Here is an 18,387-nt window from a genome sequence, read left to right on the forward strand (position 1 = left end):
AAGTGTAGGGGGACTGCCTACTAACCTGCCGTGCAGAGCCTGTTACACTCCCTAACAGAGTCCTGACAGGCACAAAAAGGGGATACGCACTGACCAGAGAGGAGTTGCTGGCTGTGCTCTGTGGAATGCATCTGTTCCATCAGTTCGGTGACAGGCACAGCACGGACGTGCAGTCTGATCACAGCCACTGCTGAGTACAGCCAAGCAACTACATCGTGACACTGAGGTCCCAGTGCAGTGAAAGGAGATAACGTAGGGTCCAGGAAAGGTGCTGCTCGTAATGGAAATGCTGAGTAGGGCGCATTGCCCAGGTAAAACAGGAGTGGGTCTGTGGGACAGGGGATATAGACCATCAGCCAGGTGCAGCAAAGTGCGGCTGATGCAAGGCCCTGGATAACCCAACAATGATGCTCACAGTATGGTGGGGTACTACCAGAAGGAAAGCAAGTTATATGCCTTATGTACAATCAGTCATAATCTGTGGGGACATTATATGCCCATACCCCATAGTGTCATCTGTGGGTCACTTTGCATGATGTCATCTATACTGCCTGCCCTATATAGTTTAGGTACATGAAAAAATACACACCTTGGTAGAAAGTAAAACTGCTTTCTCTGTTAACATCTCCTGTAATCACACTGCAAACAGGGTGCAAAAACCTTTGCAGATATCTATCCAATTCCCACATTAAATCAGTACGTTACTTGACAAATGCTTTCATTTAAAGGCCAACTACCTGCCAGGAATTCACAACTAGGCTTGAGCCCTTTGTCTACAAACTCTTAACTTTTCTTCTTCAGCCCCCTGTCCCCCCTTCCATCAGTGTTCTGCAATTTGCCAGCCTCCTTTATGTCTCAGTTATGTCTGCACAATGTGAGGCAGGCAGACCCATGTGCCCACAAACAGAAAAGCTCCTCCAGCTCACAATAACTCAGCAGGCTTCTGTGATTTTCAGAGACTGCATTACTGTGTGCCCATGTCTGCTGTCAAATTACTGCCTGGACACAGGCTCCATGGCTAACCTCAGCCTTACCCCAAACATGAAACTGTCCCTGAGCCCTCAGAAACATTCATTTTCTCTTGCAGCTTTTCTTACACAAAGTGGTGTAAACCTGGCTGATGCTTCTAGGAAATAAAGAACACGCTTACCCCTCCGAAGGCATGTTATGATTTTACGTCCTCTTTCTGCAACCTACTGAGAGTGGCTCTGCTCCATATCATGCATTTAAAACACATCAAAACAGATTTGAACGGTGGACAGTCCCTCCTAAGGTTTCTAAAGGAAAATGGAGATAAAAGCCATAAAAAGCAATCCTTCACACATAGCAGAGGTTGAAAAATAAAATTTAAACCTAAGTTCATTTTCCTCTTTAGTGCAAGTTCTGGCAGTCCCAGGACTGATCTATCTTCTAGCTGCTTGTCATGGCTGTAACATCACAGCAGTGAGGAAAAACCCTGAGCACAGTTACTGCAACCTTAGCTGCCTTCCCCTTAAAACTCCCACCCTGCCCTACTCTATCTGAGGCTGTGAAAAGACATTAATAATAGGAAGCTGTTCCTAGAGCTCCTACAAGGGAAACAGTTATTTCCATGTCCTGCCTTATTTTAAATACCTGCACATAGGAAAGATGGCACGCACAGATCACACACAAACCTGTAATTGAGGCAAGATTTTCCTCAAGTCATAGATGTTATTGACTGTAATTGCTGTTGTCTGTTTCGACCTTCTCCTCGAGGTGTCTCCACCTCCCATTACGATGTCACAGCAAAAGAAGTTCCCTGGTGGTCTGCAAAGAAGCAAAAGAGCAAATGGCAAGACAGAACTGACATTGTTTATATAACATAAAATTAATTCTAAATCAACAATTCAGAGAAAGTAACATTGTTGCATACAGTATACAAAAAGATTTCATTGACGGTGCTACTAACAGCAACATTTTGCATATATAAAGCACTCTGTACCCCAAATGCTCAAAATGTTTTAGAAAAAGGAATACACTACCATTCTTCAGTGTTTTACAGAAAAAGTGAGGCATAAGGCATTCATAGACCTTTGTCAAAGTAACTGACAATTTACCACCAGAACGAAGAATAGAATCCAGGCTTTTTAACCCCTGTTACCCAGTTATGTGCATTATTTTAAAGCAGCCCTTGGATTTACTCATTTTAGTGTAGGTTGGGTAAAAAGGAGCACTAAAGCAGAAAGAAACATGTGTTCTACATCTTAAAACAAGATTTTCCTCGTGGAATGGCAATAAGGATACCCTGCAGCCTTAGGTTTTCTATGCAGCCATAAAGCCTTCATCCTCTTGACTGTGCTGGTAGCCAGGATAGCCCCCAATCCATATTCTATGCCCAGTGCATGCTGCAGGAGGCAAAGATAACAAAGGCTGTGACAGAACTCCATCAGGGAAGTCCTTCTGGGCCCCATTTCCATCAGCTCATAAAAGGAACAGCCTGGACCCACATGCTGGGCTCTGCTAAGGCTGCTCCAGGCTGCAGCTCTTCATTTGCAAAAGAAATGACCCATTCATTTCTCTCTGACCTCTGCAGACACTTCAGAATGCTGACCTCATCTGCCAATGGCCCCCACCACTACTGCGAGCTTCCTCAAACAGGTGCTCCCAGAGTAAAACCTCTGCCTTCCCAGGCAAGCTGAACGAACGCAGCTTCAAGAATCCTGTATCAGGGCTCCATGGGGCTGTTTGTGCAGAGGCTGGGAATGTTCAGCCCTCAAAGCATTTATTTCCTATCCAGAAAAGCAGAGGCCATATGAAAAGGAGGTACAGATGAGAGGATGTAAATTTAACCAAGTCAACTGAAGTTAAGAAATATACTTGCTTGCATGTGTGCGTGCACTGGACAACACAGATCTCTTCCCTGCAACTACTGACAGCTGCACGTTGCAGCTGCACTTTGTATTAGTGTACGGTTGTACAAGCAGGTCCTGCGGTTCCTGTAGAGAACCGAGTGGCTTGTGACTGAGGTGTTCCCATCTCTGCAGTACATTTCCAGACTCAGTTTTGTGTGGATGGATGAAAGGCGACAATGCTACTTCAGCAGGGGAATCCAGGAGAAAGACACATCCCTTCAGACATGCTCATCACCCACATTTACCCTGGCACTCGCAGCCTTATTACCAAGAGTATCACAATCCATATTGACTTTTGTTCTTAACAGCCCCATTCTAGAGAGAAGATTACTCCGTTTCACAGCTAAGGTCACAAAGGCATTCAGTGGCTGAACTGGGAATTCAGTGCTGGTTTTAAGTCCAAGTTCAGAGCCCTGCTCACTGGACTGATCTCTAGACAATAACATTTTTCTACTTGGCAGAGAGGTGGGAGCTTTCAGGTCTGGAAGAATACTGAGGTCCTCAGATGGAGTCACAGATATACGCAGCACGGACTAACATAATTTTTCAATAAAAGTGGCATAAAAATAAAGCAAACTAGGTCATTTCTTCCATTGGTCTCCAAAGAACACCCAATTATCAGAATGAACATAACCATCTTTAAGTAAGCTGGTTTGGAGGCTGAACTGTTTGTTCCAAATGCCACATAGACACCAGCTCTTGCTACTGGCAGAAAAGGCCTGTGAATCAGAGCCCGAAGTCTGATGCAAGACAAACTTGGGCGTCTCAAGCTGCTTTCCCCAGCAGAGAACAACGCTATTAGTTTGAGAAAGTCCCCTGCCTGCTTTCTCTCTGAGTAATTAAGAGTGAAATCCTCCTCTCAGTGACCCCAATGCTCTCAGCCTAGGCTTATTTACACATGAAAGGAACCCTCTGAGGGGCTTTCTCCCTTTCACATTCACAACCAGGCAGGACCTATAAATAAAACCTTTCTGAAAACAGGAGCTTTCAAAAAGGTCTGTGTATGTGCGCAAATGTATACGAGAGAAAGGGAATGGATGTGTGCACTTGAGAATGCGTGTGTGTTTGCATGCATATGTGAAGAGTGGGTGAGAAGAATGTGCATTCATACACCAGCCTGCACGCAAACAAGTGCACTCAGAAAAGCATCTACATGGATGCACGAGGGTGCACAGGTAGTGGGAGCACTTACAGGAGCGAGAGGGCATGTCCAGGCTGGTTTCCAGCTAGCAGGGTTTCAGGGGACATTCACCCAAGTCAGCTGAGTCACTCTAGAGTTACACATGAAAAAAATGAGAGCAGATTTAGACCCATTTGTGCATGAGAGTATGCTTCTGATGCACTTTCCCCCTACAAAGCAGTGAAGTACTTGCAGAACGAAACACTAGTGTTTGACATTGCTTTGGATGTAACACGGGACATAACAGAGAATCAGGTCTCATGGCATGTGTTCCTACGGCTTTGACAGAAGGTGAGATTTTTAAAAGGCTGCATCTTCTCAGCTGCCCAGGAGAGAGAGAATAGTGTTGCATTTTCCAGGGCTGTCATTGTTCGAAAGTAATTCTTAGTTTGTTGGAACACAAAACCCCTCAAAGTTTGAAAAATAAACAATGGGACTGATGCCATGAAAATGATCAGAAAATCAAAAAGACTATGACTGCCTTTACAGTAGCTTATAAACACAAAAATGCCTAGATATGAATCTGTACTCTCCCCCCCCGTGTCCTGTTCACCCATGTGTCTACGCAGTCCAGATATTTCCCCTTCCGTGAGGCCTAAGAAGGACCCTACACAGCTTCCAGGAAACTGGCAGTTAGTGTGACCCTGCCCTAATACAAAACAGGTGACACAGAGCGCTGAGGCAAGCCAGGACAGACGGCAGGGTTTCATAAAGCAGGTACTGGTCTGTGAGTCTTTGCCCCCATAAGAGGAGACTTTTTAAGACCTGGCTACAACGTGATAATTTGAGAACTGCAAACTATTTTACTCCACCGCTCCTTACCAGCTGAATCATTTGCTTACTGAAACCGTGTCTGTGCCCTATGCTAATGCCAGCAGTCGGGCTATACATGTGCTAGCACCACTGGAGCTGCACCGCTGCTTGGTGGGAGACTCCAGGGTGCGAGGCAGGGAGGGGTGCTGCACCCTGCAACGTTCTGACTTCATCACTGCTAATAGCAGCTCTTAGATCTCTCCCCTACCCAATTCTTATGCAAACATGTAGAAGAAGCAGGCAGAAAAAAAGCACAAAGCAGGAGACATAAGGAGTGCAAAGCCTCACAGAAGCGCACAAAGCACAAAATGTCTCTTCTGCCAGTTCAAAAAACTCTTCCCAGCTCCTTGCACTAGGCAGGAGTGTGTGAGCAGGGATGCAGAGCTCCCCTCCTACTGAGCTCGCAGCTAAAGCCCTCCCCCAGTTCCCAGGGTCTTCAAATGAAGATTTGCATAGTACTTCCAGATCATTCCCGAGAGAAAGGACAATGGCTCTCTCAACGCCCTCTTCCCCCCTCCCTCCTTCACTTACAAAGCTGATAAAGCCCTGGTGAAAAGGGGAACAAAGGATTTACAGATGGCAGAATATTGATTTCTGCAGTTCCAGGACTACAGGGAGAAGGTGAAGAACCCCCCAGAAACTCTGTGAAGTTTGAGACACAGACGCTATCTGCAGCACGGACTCCGTGTTTGTTAAGACAGTATCTGATGGAGGAAACATTGCTATTCGAGAGGGATGAGCAGGTCCCTGAAAACTTGAAAATGCACAGAGACGAGATTACAGTCTGAAATCCCAGTGAGCACGTTTGTTGTTCCCAAACCTCCTAAACGCAGAGGCACTTCCAGTGAAAGCAGTTTGCCACCAGGCGGGCCAGTCCGGCATTGCTCTGAGAGCCTCCGGCCCCAGCTGACGGTACCGAAGGCTTTCATAAATCGCATCTCATCAGTGATTCACGCTGTTATCCGTGTCCTCTTCTCTCCGCTAGCCACCACTGCAGCTAGGAAAAATAAGAAAAAGAAAGGTGAAAGACGAGTCTTTGGAAAGCAGCCTTCGATTGAATTACAATGGAATCTCTATCTCAAAACTCACTAACTTTTAGGGCCATTACCTGAAGGCTAAAGCTTCCTGCCTCCACAAGGATTTCTGTGCTTAGTACGTATAAACCCAAGATTTATTTTGTGCTATAGACATTCTTTTTCAGCTTAGCGAGTCAATTCCACCTCTACTGAACACCAGCTCACTGCAATCGTTCAAATTTTGCTAAACTGAACAGCGATACAATCCAAAGTGTTCAAATCAAGTGCTGCACGTCACTGCTGCATACCCAACAGGAGACATTTACTGGGTAGCCAAGTCAGATTACAGGAGTTCCGGCCTGACCTCCACCTGTCCCACCACCACACTGAAAACTGCTTTCTCAAAGTGACTGGCTACCAGCACTTGATTTTTTTTTCCCTTTTCCTTTTTCAGAGCTAATTTTGTAGCATTTCTGCACTCAGAAGGCTCCCAGGATGATGGATCTTTTGGAAAAGCGTACATGTTGAAACTTCCTCAAAATGTTGGATTTAGGACCAGATTTTTAAAGGTGATAAGCTAGTTTCTAAATCAAGCTATAGGCCCTCAAATAAATCAGCTTTGGAAAAACTCACATTAAGTCCCTTCTGCAAGGCAGTAGTGCATACCACTGAGCGCAAAGGGGGGTTCCCATGCCACAGGTCAATAATCCAGACAGAGCTATTGAGCCAGTGGCAGAGCTGATTGTTCATTCACCGATATTTTCCCCACACCTTTGTAAAAACACATGCTGTCAGGATGACTGCAATCACCACAGTGACAATAACCATTACATATTGCACAGTTAAACATATTTCATACAACTATATCAAAACATTCTTCACAATATTTTTTAAAATATCTAGGTTTCTTCAAATACCTGTCTCTCTCAACTAGAAGAAGTTTTTCACGTGGAATCTTTTGTGTCTTCCCACAATCACTCCCAATTTACACCACATTTAAAGAAGAGGTGAATCAGACCCATTAGACTCCTGACACACCTAGTAAGATTAATCACAGCTGTTGGGATGACAAAGCCTAAGAAAGTTCCATCTGAAATCACCGTAACTCGGACTGTGACCATACTCAGGTTCAGGACAGACCTGAACCCCATTTTCAGTTCCTCTCTGCGAGCCCCCTGGAGCTCCATGGGTGGAAGAAGTGCTCACAAGGAACTTCTTTTAACCTGGGGCAGCTGTGCTAAGAGTCACCACTACTACATACTGCTCTCTGTGAGCATTTTCTACTCTGAAGAGCATTTTCAAGACTGTCAGAGGAGTGAAGGTGTCAGGGAGAACTAGGGAGAAGCACACCTTGGCTGCTCTCACCTGCTGCTGAGCGCTTGCATGTTGTCTTTTGAGGCTACTGCAGTAGCACAGCTCACAAATTCTTTCTATTTTAGAGAGTACCACTTTATGCTGCTTTCCTCATCCTAGACAGAAGTTTGCTTCTTGTTTTGCTAATCCTTTTTTGTTTTCTCTCCTTTGTAAACACTAGTGTCTATTGCTTACTTACAGTTCTTTTTGCTAGAAGCAAGAGTAGTTTTGTTTACGTAGCTCCTGCTATAAAAACAACACTGTAATTTGCTTTAGGATACAGAACTTAATCTTGGTTTCATCACTTAAATATCATACAAAATAATTCTTGTATCTTCTGTTCCCAAGAAAAGTCACATGCAAATTCCTTTTAAAAAGAGTCAGATATTACATATCTCATAAGCCTGAATCTAAAGGATGCAGTTGGATAAAGGCAAAATCTACCTCCAATGTGGACAAGAACTTCATGACATAGTTCCCAATCTCATTCAGCAAAGCAGGTGTTCGTGCACACGGTGAGCTGCAGTGGTTTCGGGTCTGTACTGTACAAAATGCATCACATCGATGAAGACAGAAGAACACTTCTGTAGGTACACACAATGACACCAGGGAATAACCTTTCCTTTCAGTATGGAAGCAAGACTGTTCTTAAAATGATTTATTAAATGAAAGAATATGAAGGCAAATCACTGTAAGAGGTATTTGTGATTTAAAAAATAAAGAGAATAACAAACAAACCAAGGTACTTATTAACAGTTTAAACAGCAAAGATACAGTAAACATAAACACCTGAGCAATATTTTTATGTCAAGGTATGTTTCACAACAGCCTTCCAAGATCCCAGCCATCTTACCGTTCCTATATGCTACAGTAAATTTGGACACAAGCCCTGGTCCAAGTGAAAAAGGGAAATCACACTCCCCAGCAGCAAACACAGGTCCCTACCATCTAACAACTGTGCTGTAACAGCGACTCAGCCACGCTACATGCTTTGGCCTTGCCAACAGAAAAGTGATCAGTTTCATGGGACCAAGGTGAAATGTGAGCCTGCACTACCCCTGGCCAGAGCAGCACTGCGTAATAACATAATCCCAAACCAGGACGGAGCTCTTGCACTTTCCTTCAGCTCTTCTTCACCTTTCACAGATGCCCGTTTCGTATGACAAACCTCCTCCTTCTTCTTCCATGAACAAACATACCTTGTTAGGAGGAAAATACAATTCCTTCATCGTCATTCACTCACAGACCAGACCTTACCACCAACCCTTCCTGAAAGCCCCAACTTCTCTGCTTTCCCACTCTGTCTGTTCCAGTCTCTACATCCACTACAGGAGTCCTCTCATTTTACTGCAAGGTTTTAAGTGTTTGAAAATGTATTTTCCATCTACATGGCTTCTACCAAAGGTCAAACAGCCAACCATTGGGCTCCAAAGAAGAATTAAAATAAAACAGAATCTAGGTATTTGCAAATTAATTATGATTAATTTTTTTTTTTCTGGAGATCTTGTGTTTATTCAAGTGATGTTATTATTTCAGCAGAATCATCCCAGGAATCCACATAATTAAAAACACATTAGTGGTTGCAAAACTGCACTTCATTAATGACAAACATCTTTTTACTGTCATGATTCAAACAGTTTTTATATCCTAGTGACGGGATTTGTCCCTAATGTGAAAAAGTCACATTAACAAATCCAACAGCCCTTCTCTGCTGCTGCAGAAAAGAAACTCAAATTCAGCTGTGGAATCACTTCACTGCCAGGAAATTCTACATAGGATGCTACGGCTGTCTCCTAGGCCACCTACACTGAACACAGAGTCTCTGACACTCACTCATGGACACCCACACTGGGAGACATCCCTCCTCAACTTTCTCTGTGCACGATGCCACAGATCAGTACATTTCCTTCTGCTCTGGAGAGCTGTGTTGTCACATGTCCCACCCAGTGTTGCCCTTCAACACCCAGTAGAAGCCAGCACAAACCACTGCCAGCCACCCCACTGCAGACCCCCTTCTCTGTGCCCCTGACGGCCCCTGGGCCCCTCTGCAGCCCCCTCCAAAGCACCAAGCTCCTTTGCTCGCGCTCCCCTCATGGCTGCCGCGGCTCTAGATCAGCCCCGTCCGAGGAGCCCTTCGGTCCCCTACGCCTGGGACGTGCCCAGCGCTCTCCCACACCCTGCCTGTCCCCACAGCTCCGGGGCCGCTCACAAGGCAGCCTCCCCCAACCCTGCCCAGCTACACACCACCCCCACCGCCGGGCACCAAAATGGCGCCTCCCCCGCTTAAACCACACACCGCGCCGCTACGTCACTAACGGCTCCTCCCTCCCCCGCCCCTCAGCGATGGCGCATGCGCAGCAAGGCGGCCTCAGCCCGCCGCCGCTCAAGGTCAGGCTCGCGGTCGGAGCGCAGTCCGCATGCTCGGACCGGGCGGGCGGTGGCGCGCGCAGCTGCCGTGTCCCCTGCCGGCCGCCGTCGGTTCCGGTTCCGGTGGGTGCCCGCGGACGCTGAGGCCATGGCGGCGCTCGGAAGGGTCTCCCGGCTGCTGCTCGGCGCCGCCGCCCCGCGCTCCCTGCCGGGGCGGAGCATGTCGGCCGTGGCTCACGAGGGCGGCGGAGGTAACGGGGCTGTTCGGGGCGAGGGCGTAGCCGGGGCCCGCGGCCGGCGCACCGCTGCCCTTGACAGCCGCTGCCCTTTGCGGCGAGCGGGGCTGCGCCGCGGAACTGGGGCGCTCGGCAGGCGCCGGCGGTGTGAGCCCTGGCGAGGGGCGGCGGCCTCCCCGGGAGAGCTGTGGCTTGAACCGTGAGCCCAGGATCCCCGCAAGAGAGGGGAGCTCTCTCGTCTCCCCGCTAAAAACAGGGAGGGAGACCCGCGCTCTGGTGAGGGGCATGGAGTGTAATTCCTCATTAATGTACTAATTGCGTTTAACATGCTCTCAGGTCTCTAACGCTAAGGGAAATGGTGATTGTTGTTCTAATTCACGTAACACTTCCTACTAGCCCGCCTGTGGAAGCTCTTGACCTTCATCGTGGCTCTGCCCGGGGTTGGCGTTTGCATGCTGAACTGCTACTTGAAAGGAAAGCATGAGCACGAGAGACCCGAGTTTGTCCCTTACGCTCACCTCCGGATCAGGACCAAGGTACGTTCGCCTGCTCTGTTTAAAGGCCCTCTTTTTTTCTATGATGGCAGAACTTCATCTGAGATTACTACAGCATCTCTTGCTTTCTTGTCTACTACATGAGGTGCTGCGTACGAAACCATGATCTTAACTCATGGCTTTGTTTCTGAGGCAGCAAAAGAGTTTCTCACAGCTCAGATGAAGTACCCGTTGTATTCGCAGGCCTTCCCACCCCCAAGTAATCCTGCTAATGTCTTGCTGAAAAACATTTTGGTCCTAGAGCTGCTGTACTTACCTTAAACTAATACAGATCTAAAAGCTAACAGAGGAGATCCCAAATTCTCAAAACTGGGGTCCTCATAGTATAGCACAGTTGACGTTTAAGCAAGAGCAAAGATCTTGTTGTCTAGAGACAGTGGCTCCCAGCTAAGGGAGACTGTTTTCCAACTCTTGCTTCCTGCAGCCCAGGAACAGATGCCAACTTGCTTAATTCATCAGCCCATCGTTTGATCCATATTGCTGTTGCTTTCCTGTGCTGTATAGATCGTTCAGTTAGCTGCCAGTGGCTTATTTCCTTTCTTGCTTCGACAGCCTTTCCCCTGGGGTGACGGGAACAAAACTCTATTCCACAACCCCCATGTTAATGCTCTCCCAACCGGTTATGAAGATGAAAACTAAGATCCTGACCACAGCCAGAACTTTGGCTCTTCCCGTCTTGGACCAGAATGTTGTGTGGGAACCATCATTTAGGGAACCATCGTTTAAGAAACTCCACATTCCTTCTACGACGAAACTGAATGGCCTTGTGGCCTCTGTCTGTACTTCTGTAGAGGTCCTTCAAATAAACAACTCTGAACTTGAATTTAGGATCTGACTTTTTTGTTAATCTGAATCCTTAGAAGTTCTTTAGTTCAGTGTTTGCTTAAAACATTGAGGCTTCCCACAGGCTACAGTGCAGGAGCAAAGGGGTTTGACTGCCTGAATGTTAATACCTGCTCCTGTATCTGGTAATGCTAGCAACAGGAACGCACTCAGCGTAGGACATGACTCAATTTCATATTCTTCATGTCTGGTTTAACTGATCACTGTAAACCCACAGCTCACAGCCAGATGAAGAGGTATCAGGCTAACACTGTAGATTAAAATTCAGTATATACTGAAGCACACTCTCCATAATCGGCTATTGCAGTATTTATTAACAGTCATGAAGGCAATTCTCTCTTAGCCCCTTCTGGGAGAGGGATTGGCAGCAAAGATGTTTAATTAAGCTCTGTGTGCCTTCACAATGTTCATCTTCAGCTCTCAGATTTTCTAGTATATCAGCACGTGTGTTGCTCACAACTCTGCTTTTCATAAAGCTGCAGTCTGGTTGTAGAAAGTCTCTCGTACAGGTGTTACAAATGAAAACACAATTTTTGTTCCACTGCATATGTCTATATAATGTATATAATGTATACTGTGTCACTCAGAAGCTTCTTAACCTAGAAGAGCTTAATTATCTTCCATAGTTAAGTCAACTCTAAAGCCCTGAGTCTGTTCCAGTACAATATTAATTTTGAAGTTTTTCCTCTCTGCAAGTCAACCATTTTCCAATTCTTTCTGCAACTTTTATATTTTTTTGCATGGTATGAGAGAGAGCACTATGTCTTAGCTGTCATTAATACTGGTTTTCCCAAAAGGAAAAGTGCAGCAGCTGAATTGGCATCTTGCTGCTGAAAGGAGTGATGGATGGCAAATGAGAATCTCAAAGTGGGTGCTACGGGACACCCTTCCCCACATTTCAGTGCAATTTATACTGGTAAAATGACTGCTAAGACAAGCTTTTCTGTGTTAAAAGCACAGAACAAGGCATCGATGGGCACAGTTGTTCTAAAGCTAACTGACACAATCACACTACATTTATTCCTACATGAAGATCATAGAAAAGTGAACTGGTTGTACGTGTTATTCCTTAAAAAAAAAAAAAGCTGCATACTTGACAGTCCCCAAAATGCTATTTACAGTGCTCTTAGAAGGACCTCTCCCTTAACTTACTATTTTTATTTATACCTGAGTGACCCAGCAGTTTAAGTGTCAACAGCTTGTTTTTTAAGTACTACATTTAATCCCCGTACTGCCATTTTACTACCCGTCTCATGCACCTGAGAACAGGAGCGTGGCTGACCCAGGCTACCTGACTGCGCTCCAGCTGACGTGTTTAGGCCATCGCTGAAGACATGGGGAACGATGGCCCCAGTCTGCTCCAGTTCCTGATCTTCTGCATAAGTCCCACACTACTCTCACTGTTTGGGGACATGACTCAGGGGCTGTGGTGCAGACAAGCCAGCTATTATGTTTGAGAACTGCACCTTTTATTTAAATTTCTAAAAAAAGTAAAACCTCTGAATGATCCTTCAGGTAGTGCTTAAAAGCAAAGAGAGTAAAGCTCACTTTTTTCCTCACTGTAATTCTAGGAGAATTAAGAAGTTGACTTCTCTTTCATCCCCAGGCCATAATATTTTTTACTCTTTCACCTGTGTTGGTGTAATGAGAGGGGACAGCTTTTCCCTATCTCTGTATGAGGATCAACAGAAATCTCTTCCCCTGCCACAGTGCTCACAGGGCCACTGGACGGGATGGATCCTGATCCCTTGCTTCTCTTCCAAACACCCTTTTTCTAGTTGCTGCAAGCGTTTCTGTAGTTTACAAGCCAGCACAAATAACTTTTGTTTGCTTTCCTAGGTGTAAAGTACACACAGTTCATGAGCAGCTTTGTGAGTAGGTGAGATCCCCAAGCGGCAGCCGGGGCTTCTAACATTATCAGCTGTCAAGCTTCAGCCCAATGTTTCCCTCATTCAACACACACTTTAACTACCACAAGCAAAAGTGATCATGGCCAGCCTGGTGCTTTGTGGTAGTGTGGAAAAGGACGGCCAGGGCTGCGCTGCAGTTTTACTGCAGGAACGCGTAATGCTAAAGGAGAGAGAATTCAAGCTCAGGAATGTTTCAGTACCTCAGAAAAGGCTGAAGAAGTAGCCTCTGCATTAAAAGTGTCGTCTTCAGCTTCTGTTGCAGGCCACCTCTGTCCCTCCTAGAGGTCACAATCAGATTCTACTGGACAGTTATCTACTTGAACAAAATATAACTCGGTTATATTTATTTTAGCTAAGTTATTGCAGGTCCAATAGAGTGCTTTTATACCATCTCAGCTGCTGATACAAAACAACGCTTTAGCCCCTCAGCATCCAGGATCACATAAAACAAACTTCTTCCACCAAAATTCAGCAGCACAGAGACAAGACAAAGTAAATCAACCTCCTTCATATTCTTTTTAAACACTTTCAAGTGTTATATAAATAAGCAATAGAAATCGGTCACAAAGCAACTACTATCTCAGCCCACTCTAATAAGCATTCTCCCATTATAGAGTACATTCAATAGGAAGTTAGTTCAAACGGCTTTTCACGCTGTTAGATGCTGAACCACCACCAAAATTCACTGAAAAGGAGGCAGTAGTTACCACATGATCCAGTCTTTTTTTTTTTTGGCTGTTTGTTTTTACAAGTCGAGAAGATTCCTCGCTTCCTAGAAAGCAGCTTAACAAAGGTCTTATCCGGATGGCGTCTAGTCGTATGCCTGGTGGCGTTGCTTAGTCCAAAGGCTCATATTAGTGACTCCATCCATGCAGCTGAGGTCAAGAGGAGTTTTCAGTTTTTCCTTTGCTTGGGCCCATGAACTCCAGGCCTTCAATGGGTATGTCCTTTTCCTTGATCGCTTTCTGAAAAGAAGAAAAACAAAACCAAAAACTTAAACTTGACACATCTTTATAGTGCTAACTGATGTAATCTTAGGTACAAAACATGATCTAGAAAAAGTAGTCTTAAGACTGGTTTGGATAAAGCTTTCAACATTAGAGATGCTCAAGTATGTACTGAGAACTCATGCTGAACTACAGTCTGGATCCTGTCACATAAACGTGCTACAGCCTCTAAACCAGCAGGCTTAAGAAGTTACATTAACGAGAAAAATACAACAAGAAACACCTATAAAGCATTACACGTCACGACCGACAGGAACAGGAGACGAGAAAATCCGGAGCAGCGCGCTGGGGCGCGCAGCTGCGGGCGGAGGCTCCTCCCGGGGCTACCAGGAGAGCGGCAAGAAGAGTAAGTCCGGTGGAAGAACCCTCGGGGCGGAAAGCGAACAGGCCGAACTAAGCGCGGCGTGAGGGTACTCGTGTACCAAAGCAGCGGCAACAAACCGGGCAGCGTGAGCAGGCAGGCGCGACGGCCGCACGCACCTGGACGCAGAGCTGGTAGCGCTTGAAGAGCTGCCCGCAGGGGTCCCCGGCGCTCTCGCCCTTGAGGAACTTCTCGGCGAACCAGCGGTTGAAGCACTGGTCGTACTCGCGCTTCAGCTCGGTGCAAGCCTCGCCCACACTGTTCATCGCGGCGGCCGAGCGCCCGCCCGCGCCCTGTCACCGCGCCGGGCCGGCCGCGCCGCCGCTCTGACGCGCTTCCGGCGCGCGGAGGTGACGTACCGGGGCGCCGCCGTTAGCGCGCGATGCGGGCGCTCTACCTCGGCCGCCGGCTCCGCACGGCGCTGGCGCGGGGGGGCGGCTGCTGCCGCCGCCGCCGCCTCCTGCCCGGGCCGTGCTGACGGCGCCCGCCGCGTCCCCTGCACCGGTCCCCCTGCGCCCGGCGTGGCAGCACGGCGAGCAGCGGCCGCCCCCGCAGGTAGGGCGGCTCGGCCGGAGCAGCGCCCGGAGGAGAACGGGAGGGACGAGAGCAGCCCCGAAAGACGGCTCCGGGCGCTTCCTCCTGCCGGCCCCCCTCTGCCCCGGGCTGAGTTACCGGAACGAGCACCAGCACGGTTTGCCCTTCGCCAGGCGGGAGATTAGAAGGGGGAAAAAATAGGAGTTCCATTAATTTTCCAAGAAAGCAGAAGAAATCAACGTGTCCCAGCAGATGTGAACTCGGGGTTTTGCCATGTAACAAGTTTTTAGTTAAAAAAAGAAAAGTAGCACTGTATTAAACTTGCTCACTTTTGCCTTTTTTTGTCCGTACTTGTCTCTTTGTACAGCAAAAAGTGACGGTGGAAGTGCTGGATCACTTGGAACACCTGGCCTTGGTTGATTTCCGTGATTCAGAGGGCGTAGAGCGGCTGCAGAAAGCAATCCAGTTTGCTGATCAGCTTCATTGTGTAAACACGGATGGCGTAGAACCGATGGATTCAGTCCTGGAGGACAGGTAATGAATCACAGCAGCCTCCTTTTAACTGTTAATGCATCAAACTATTTGCTTTTGTAACTTTTTTTTTTTTCCTGGGAATCACCCTGGCTATGCATCTGGCCCCTTTGCTTACAGAAAAGTCTTATCGTGGTTTTATGTGGAAGGAAGATGTCATTGGCACCCATGATCTTTATGTGTAAGCATAGCAAAGATGAATTCCAATTCCTTTGTGTATCTTACTTGTCATGAATGATCTGCACACGCTGCTCCCCAAATATCTGTCAGTGGCAGTCTTAGTTGCTTCAAAATGTTCCAATAACTTGCCTCACTGCTTACTTGAGACCAAAACCAGGTTTAGAGATAAGCCACACTTCCTACTTCATATTCATAGAATAGCTTAAAGACAGGGTAGTAATCTTTGTTCTTCAGGTGTCTGTATCTCAGAGAAGATGATGTTACAGAAGGCGACTGCACGAAAGAGCTGCTGAAAAATGCCAGAGAGAAAGTAGAGGAATATTTTGTAGCCCCACCAGGTATTGTCTTGCTTATAAAAACCTCTTAATCTTGCTTGAATTAACCTGAGGAATATAACCCGCCGTAGCTGCATTTACTTTCAGAAATACTAGCTAGTAATAAGGAAGTACTAAAATAAATAACTGTAGCCATCTGTATAAAACGGTCTGCAATCCACTGGTCGAAAAGCAGTACAGAAGCTAAGCTTACTCTAAAAGTTACTGCACATGTTGAGCGATTGTGTACAGGAAGTCAGACAGGACTTACTTTCCTTCCTTACTCAGGAAATTTAAGCTGCCTGTACATACTTAGAATAAACTGGAGGAGCACTTTTGTGCTAAGTTGTACTACCCAGAAGGTAACTTACAGCTGGTCTCACACTTTCTTTTTGTTTTCTATCAGGTAACATCCCTCTACCAAAGCTAGAAGAACGAGAGACTTTTCTGCAGGGCTCTTAGCCAAAGCCCAGAACCCAAACGCCGTTTCGGTATTTTATTTGGGAAAACTGAGTTTTGTGCAGTCACAGCTGAAATACCCTGGCATGTATTTTGATCAAAAGAAGAGCACTTGCAAGACAATTTACAGAAGAAGGAAGGTGTAAAAAGTTTAGTAGCGCTACTGAAGTATTCAATGTTTATGAAGCTGGAAGGCAGCATGACAGACGACCTTAGTGCTTTTATTTAGCAAAGTGAATTTGACGTTATTCTTTAAGATACTGAATGGCTTAAAGGCTTTAAAGAGAACATTAAAAGGTAATGATTAAAAAACCCAGAACACTATATTTTTCCTCAACAAGTTTGTCAGGAAAACAAGAGAGGTTGGAAGGCTGTATTTGCCTGTTTCTCACCTTTAGCTCGACTCCGGCTCTGACCCTGTCAGAAGTAACAAAGTCTGGTGTGAAGGAGTCTGTCACATTGCTGAGTATCTCTGTGATGTACGGACAGAACTCAGATTTTCATTATGGAAGAAAAGGCACTTCTAGAAGATTATTCACTCAAATATTTTGCTTCTACTGAATATTTCCATTTTATCTCTATGCTCTATGTCTCTATGGGTTACCTTCTATTTCCCACTTTGTATTTTTATTCTCACAAAGTAAATACCTGGAGTTGTACATAATTTGAGAAAGTACTTTTCAAGCACAGAAATAGCTGCTCTAAAATAAAAAAATCTTTGCCATAAGTATTTTTGTCCACCAGATGTGTATGTGTAGTGGCACCGGCAATATTTTCTGGATTAAACCATTTTTCTATTTCAAATAAAGCACTGCATTCGTTTGTGTTATTTAAAACATCTCGTGTGGCTAAACTTGTTGTAAATAAAGAATGTAATTACTTGTGAACTTGGCATTTTTGTTCTGTTGGCACAGTGAACTAAATATGCACTGTCACCTTTATTTTTTGTTGGAACGGGTTTTAGAAATACAAGTACCCTAGTACTCTTCAGTACTGCAGGCAGCCATTGCTAGCAGGAAGCTAGCAACAGCTTTATTAGAAGCAGCAGTGTGATTAGCAGATACTGCTCTGGGTACGGCTTCACCTTTAATCTGTTTCCAGCTCTACTCTACAAACTCATGCAAGCATCACCTCAATATCACCATTTTACCAGCTGTAATTTGGTTATAAGGATGCTGAACTTTTACTTTAGACCTCGGAGTTGTAGAAACCACTCCCCAGACTGTTATGATAATATCCTAGAAGTAAAATATATTTAAGGACACAGCTCTAGATGCTTTTCTTGCTGCTCAGTTTTGGTTTTGGCTTGGAAAGTTTCCAACTTGAGGGAAAAAATAGACCGAATTAGTGCAGGGATATTTCTGTTTGTTTGCAAGATGGTGCTGAAAAGTAACAGAGTTAACTGTCAGGCTCAGCCTGTTACCCTCAAGTAACAGTCATGTACCAGTACCTCAAATTCTGTAAGGAAATCACTGGGGCAAGCACCTCAGCCATCAGCTCCCAGATGGGATGTTTGTCATAGAAAACTCAGCCACAGTAAAGAAGTGCTTGCAAAGAAGTAGCACAGCTCCAAGAACAAAATGAGCACCCTTGACTCTGCCTTACTGGCTCAGAGGCCAGGAGACCATCATGGGAAGAGGTGCTGTGCTGGGTAAATGGGGGACACTGCTCTAGCAAACAACGTACATTGTCACTGTCTCATCCTGGCAGAGAATGCTGAGGCTTCCGCACAGAACCTCCAACAGTCAGAGGCAAGATAGGCCAAGGCTCACTGAGAGAAACTAGAGACCTGCTGAAAGAAAAATACTGCAGCAAACTAGAACCAAATAGTCCAGACAATTCACTTGCAGGCCATA

The 18,387-nt window shown here is 45.9% G+C and overlaps 3 protein-coding genes across 3 annotated transcripts; 2 read left to right on the plus strand and 1 right to left on the minus strand.

Annotated features, from left to right (window-relative positions):
• The first annotated feature begins 9,735 nt into the window (after positions 1-9,735).
• LOC127022918 (cytochrome c oxidase subunit 6A1, mitochondrial) lies at positions 9,736-11,209 on the plus strand. The gene is made up of 3 exons (XM_050906776.1): positions 9,736-9,853; positions 10,235-10,374; positions 10,945-11,209. Exons 1-3 carry the CDS (start codon positions 9,751-9,753, stop codon positions 11,029-11,031), a joined length of 330 nt encoding a protein of 109 aa, XP_050762733.1. The 5' UTR covers positions 9,736-9,750; the 3' UTR covers positions 11,032-11,209.
• Positions 11,210-13,232: 2,023 nt separating this feature from the next.
• TRIAP1 (TP53 regulated inhibitor of apoptosis 1) lies at positions 13,233-14,779 on the minus strand. Its single transcript, XM_050906888.1, has 2 exons — positions 14,633-14,779; positions 13,233-14,110 (listed from the first exon to the last, which is right to left on the minus strand). The coding sequence occupies exons 1-2, from the start codon at positions 14,777-14,779 to the stop codon at positions 14,027-14,029; spliced, it is 231 nt and encodes a 76-aa protein (XP_050762845.1). The 3' UTR covers positions 13,233-14,026.
• A 166-nt stretch (positions 14,780-14,945) lies between these two features.
• GATC (glutamyl-tRNA amidotransferase subunit C) lies at positions 14,946-17,418 on the plus strand (the record flags this gene model as incomplete). Its single annotated transcript, XM_050906881.1, has 4 exons — positions 14,946-15,068; positions 15,415-15,581; positions 15,993-16,096; positions 16,479-17,418. Coding segments are annotated over 4 exons (450 nt in total), but the record flags the coding sequence as incomplete, so codon positions are not given.
• Positions 17,419-18,387: the final 969 nt, after the last annotated feature.

This window comes from Gymnogyps californianus, chromosome 16, assembly GCF_018139145.2.
Source record: "Gymnogyps californianus isolate 813 chromosome 16, ASM1813914v2, whole genome shotgun sequence".
In the NCBI taxonomy this organism is placed as follows: domain Eukaryota; kingdom Metazoa; phylum Chordata; class Aves; order Accipitriformes; family Cathartidae; genus Gymnogyps; species Gymnogyps californianus.

Coding starts and splice junctions, on each gene's coding strand:
- LOC127022918 (XM_050906776.1), top strand. CDS start 9,751: ATGGCGGCGCTCGGAAGGGTCTCCCGGCTGCTGCTCGGCGCCGCCGCC. Junction 9,854..10,234: donor GGCTCACGAGGGCGGCGGAG/GTAACGGGGCTG, acceptor ACTTCCTACTAG/CCCGCCTGTGGAAGCTCTTG. Junction 10,375..10,944: donor ACCTCCGGATCAGGACCAAG/GTACGTTCGCCT, acceptor TTGCTTCGACAG/CCTTTCCCCTGGGGTGACGG.
- TRIAP1 (XM_050906888.1), bottom strand. CDS start 14,779: ATGAACAGTGTGGGCGAGGCTTGCACCGAGCTGAAGCGCGAGTACGAC. Junction 14,111..14,632: donor GCTACCAGCTCTGCGTCCAG/GTGCGTGCGGCC, acceptor TCTTCTTTTCAG/AAAGCGATCAAGGAAAAGGA.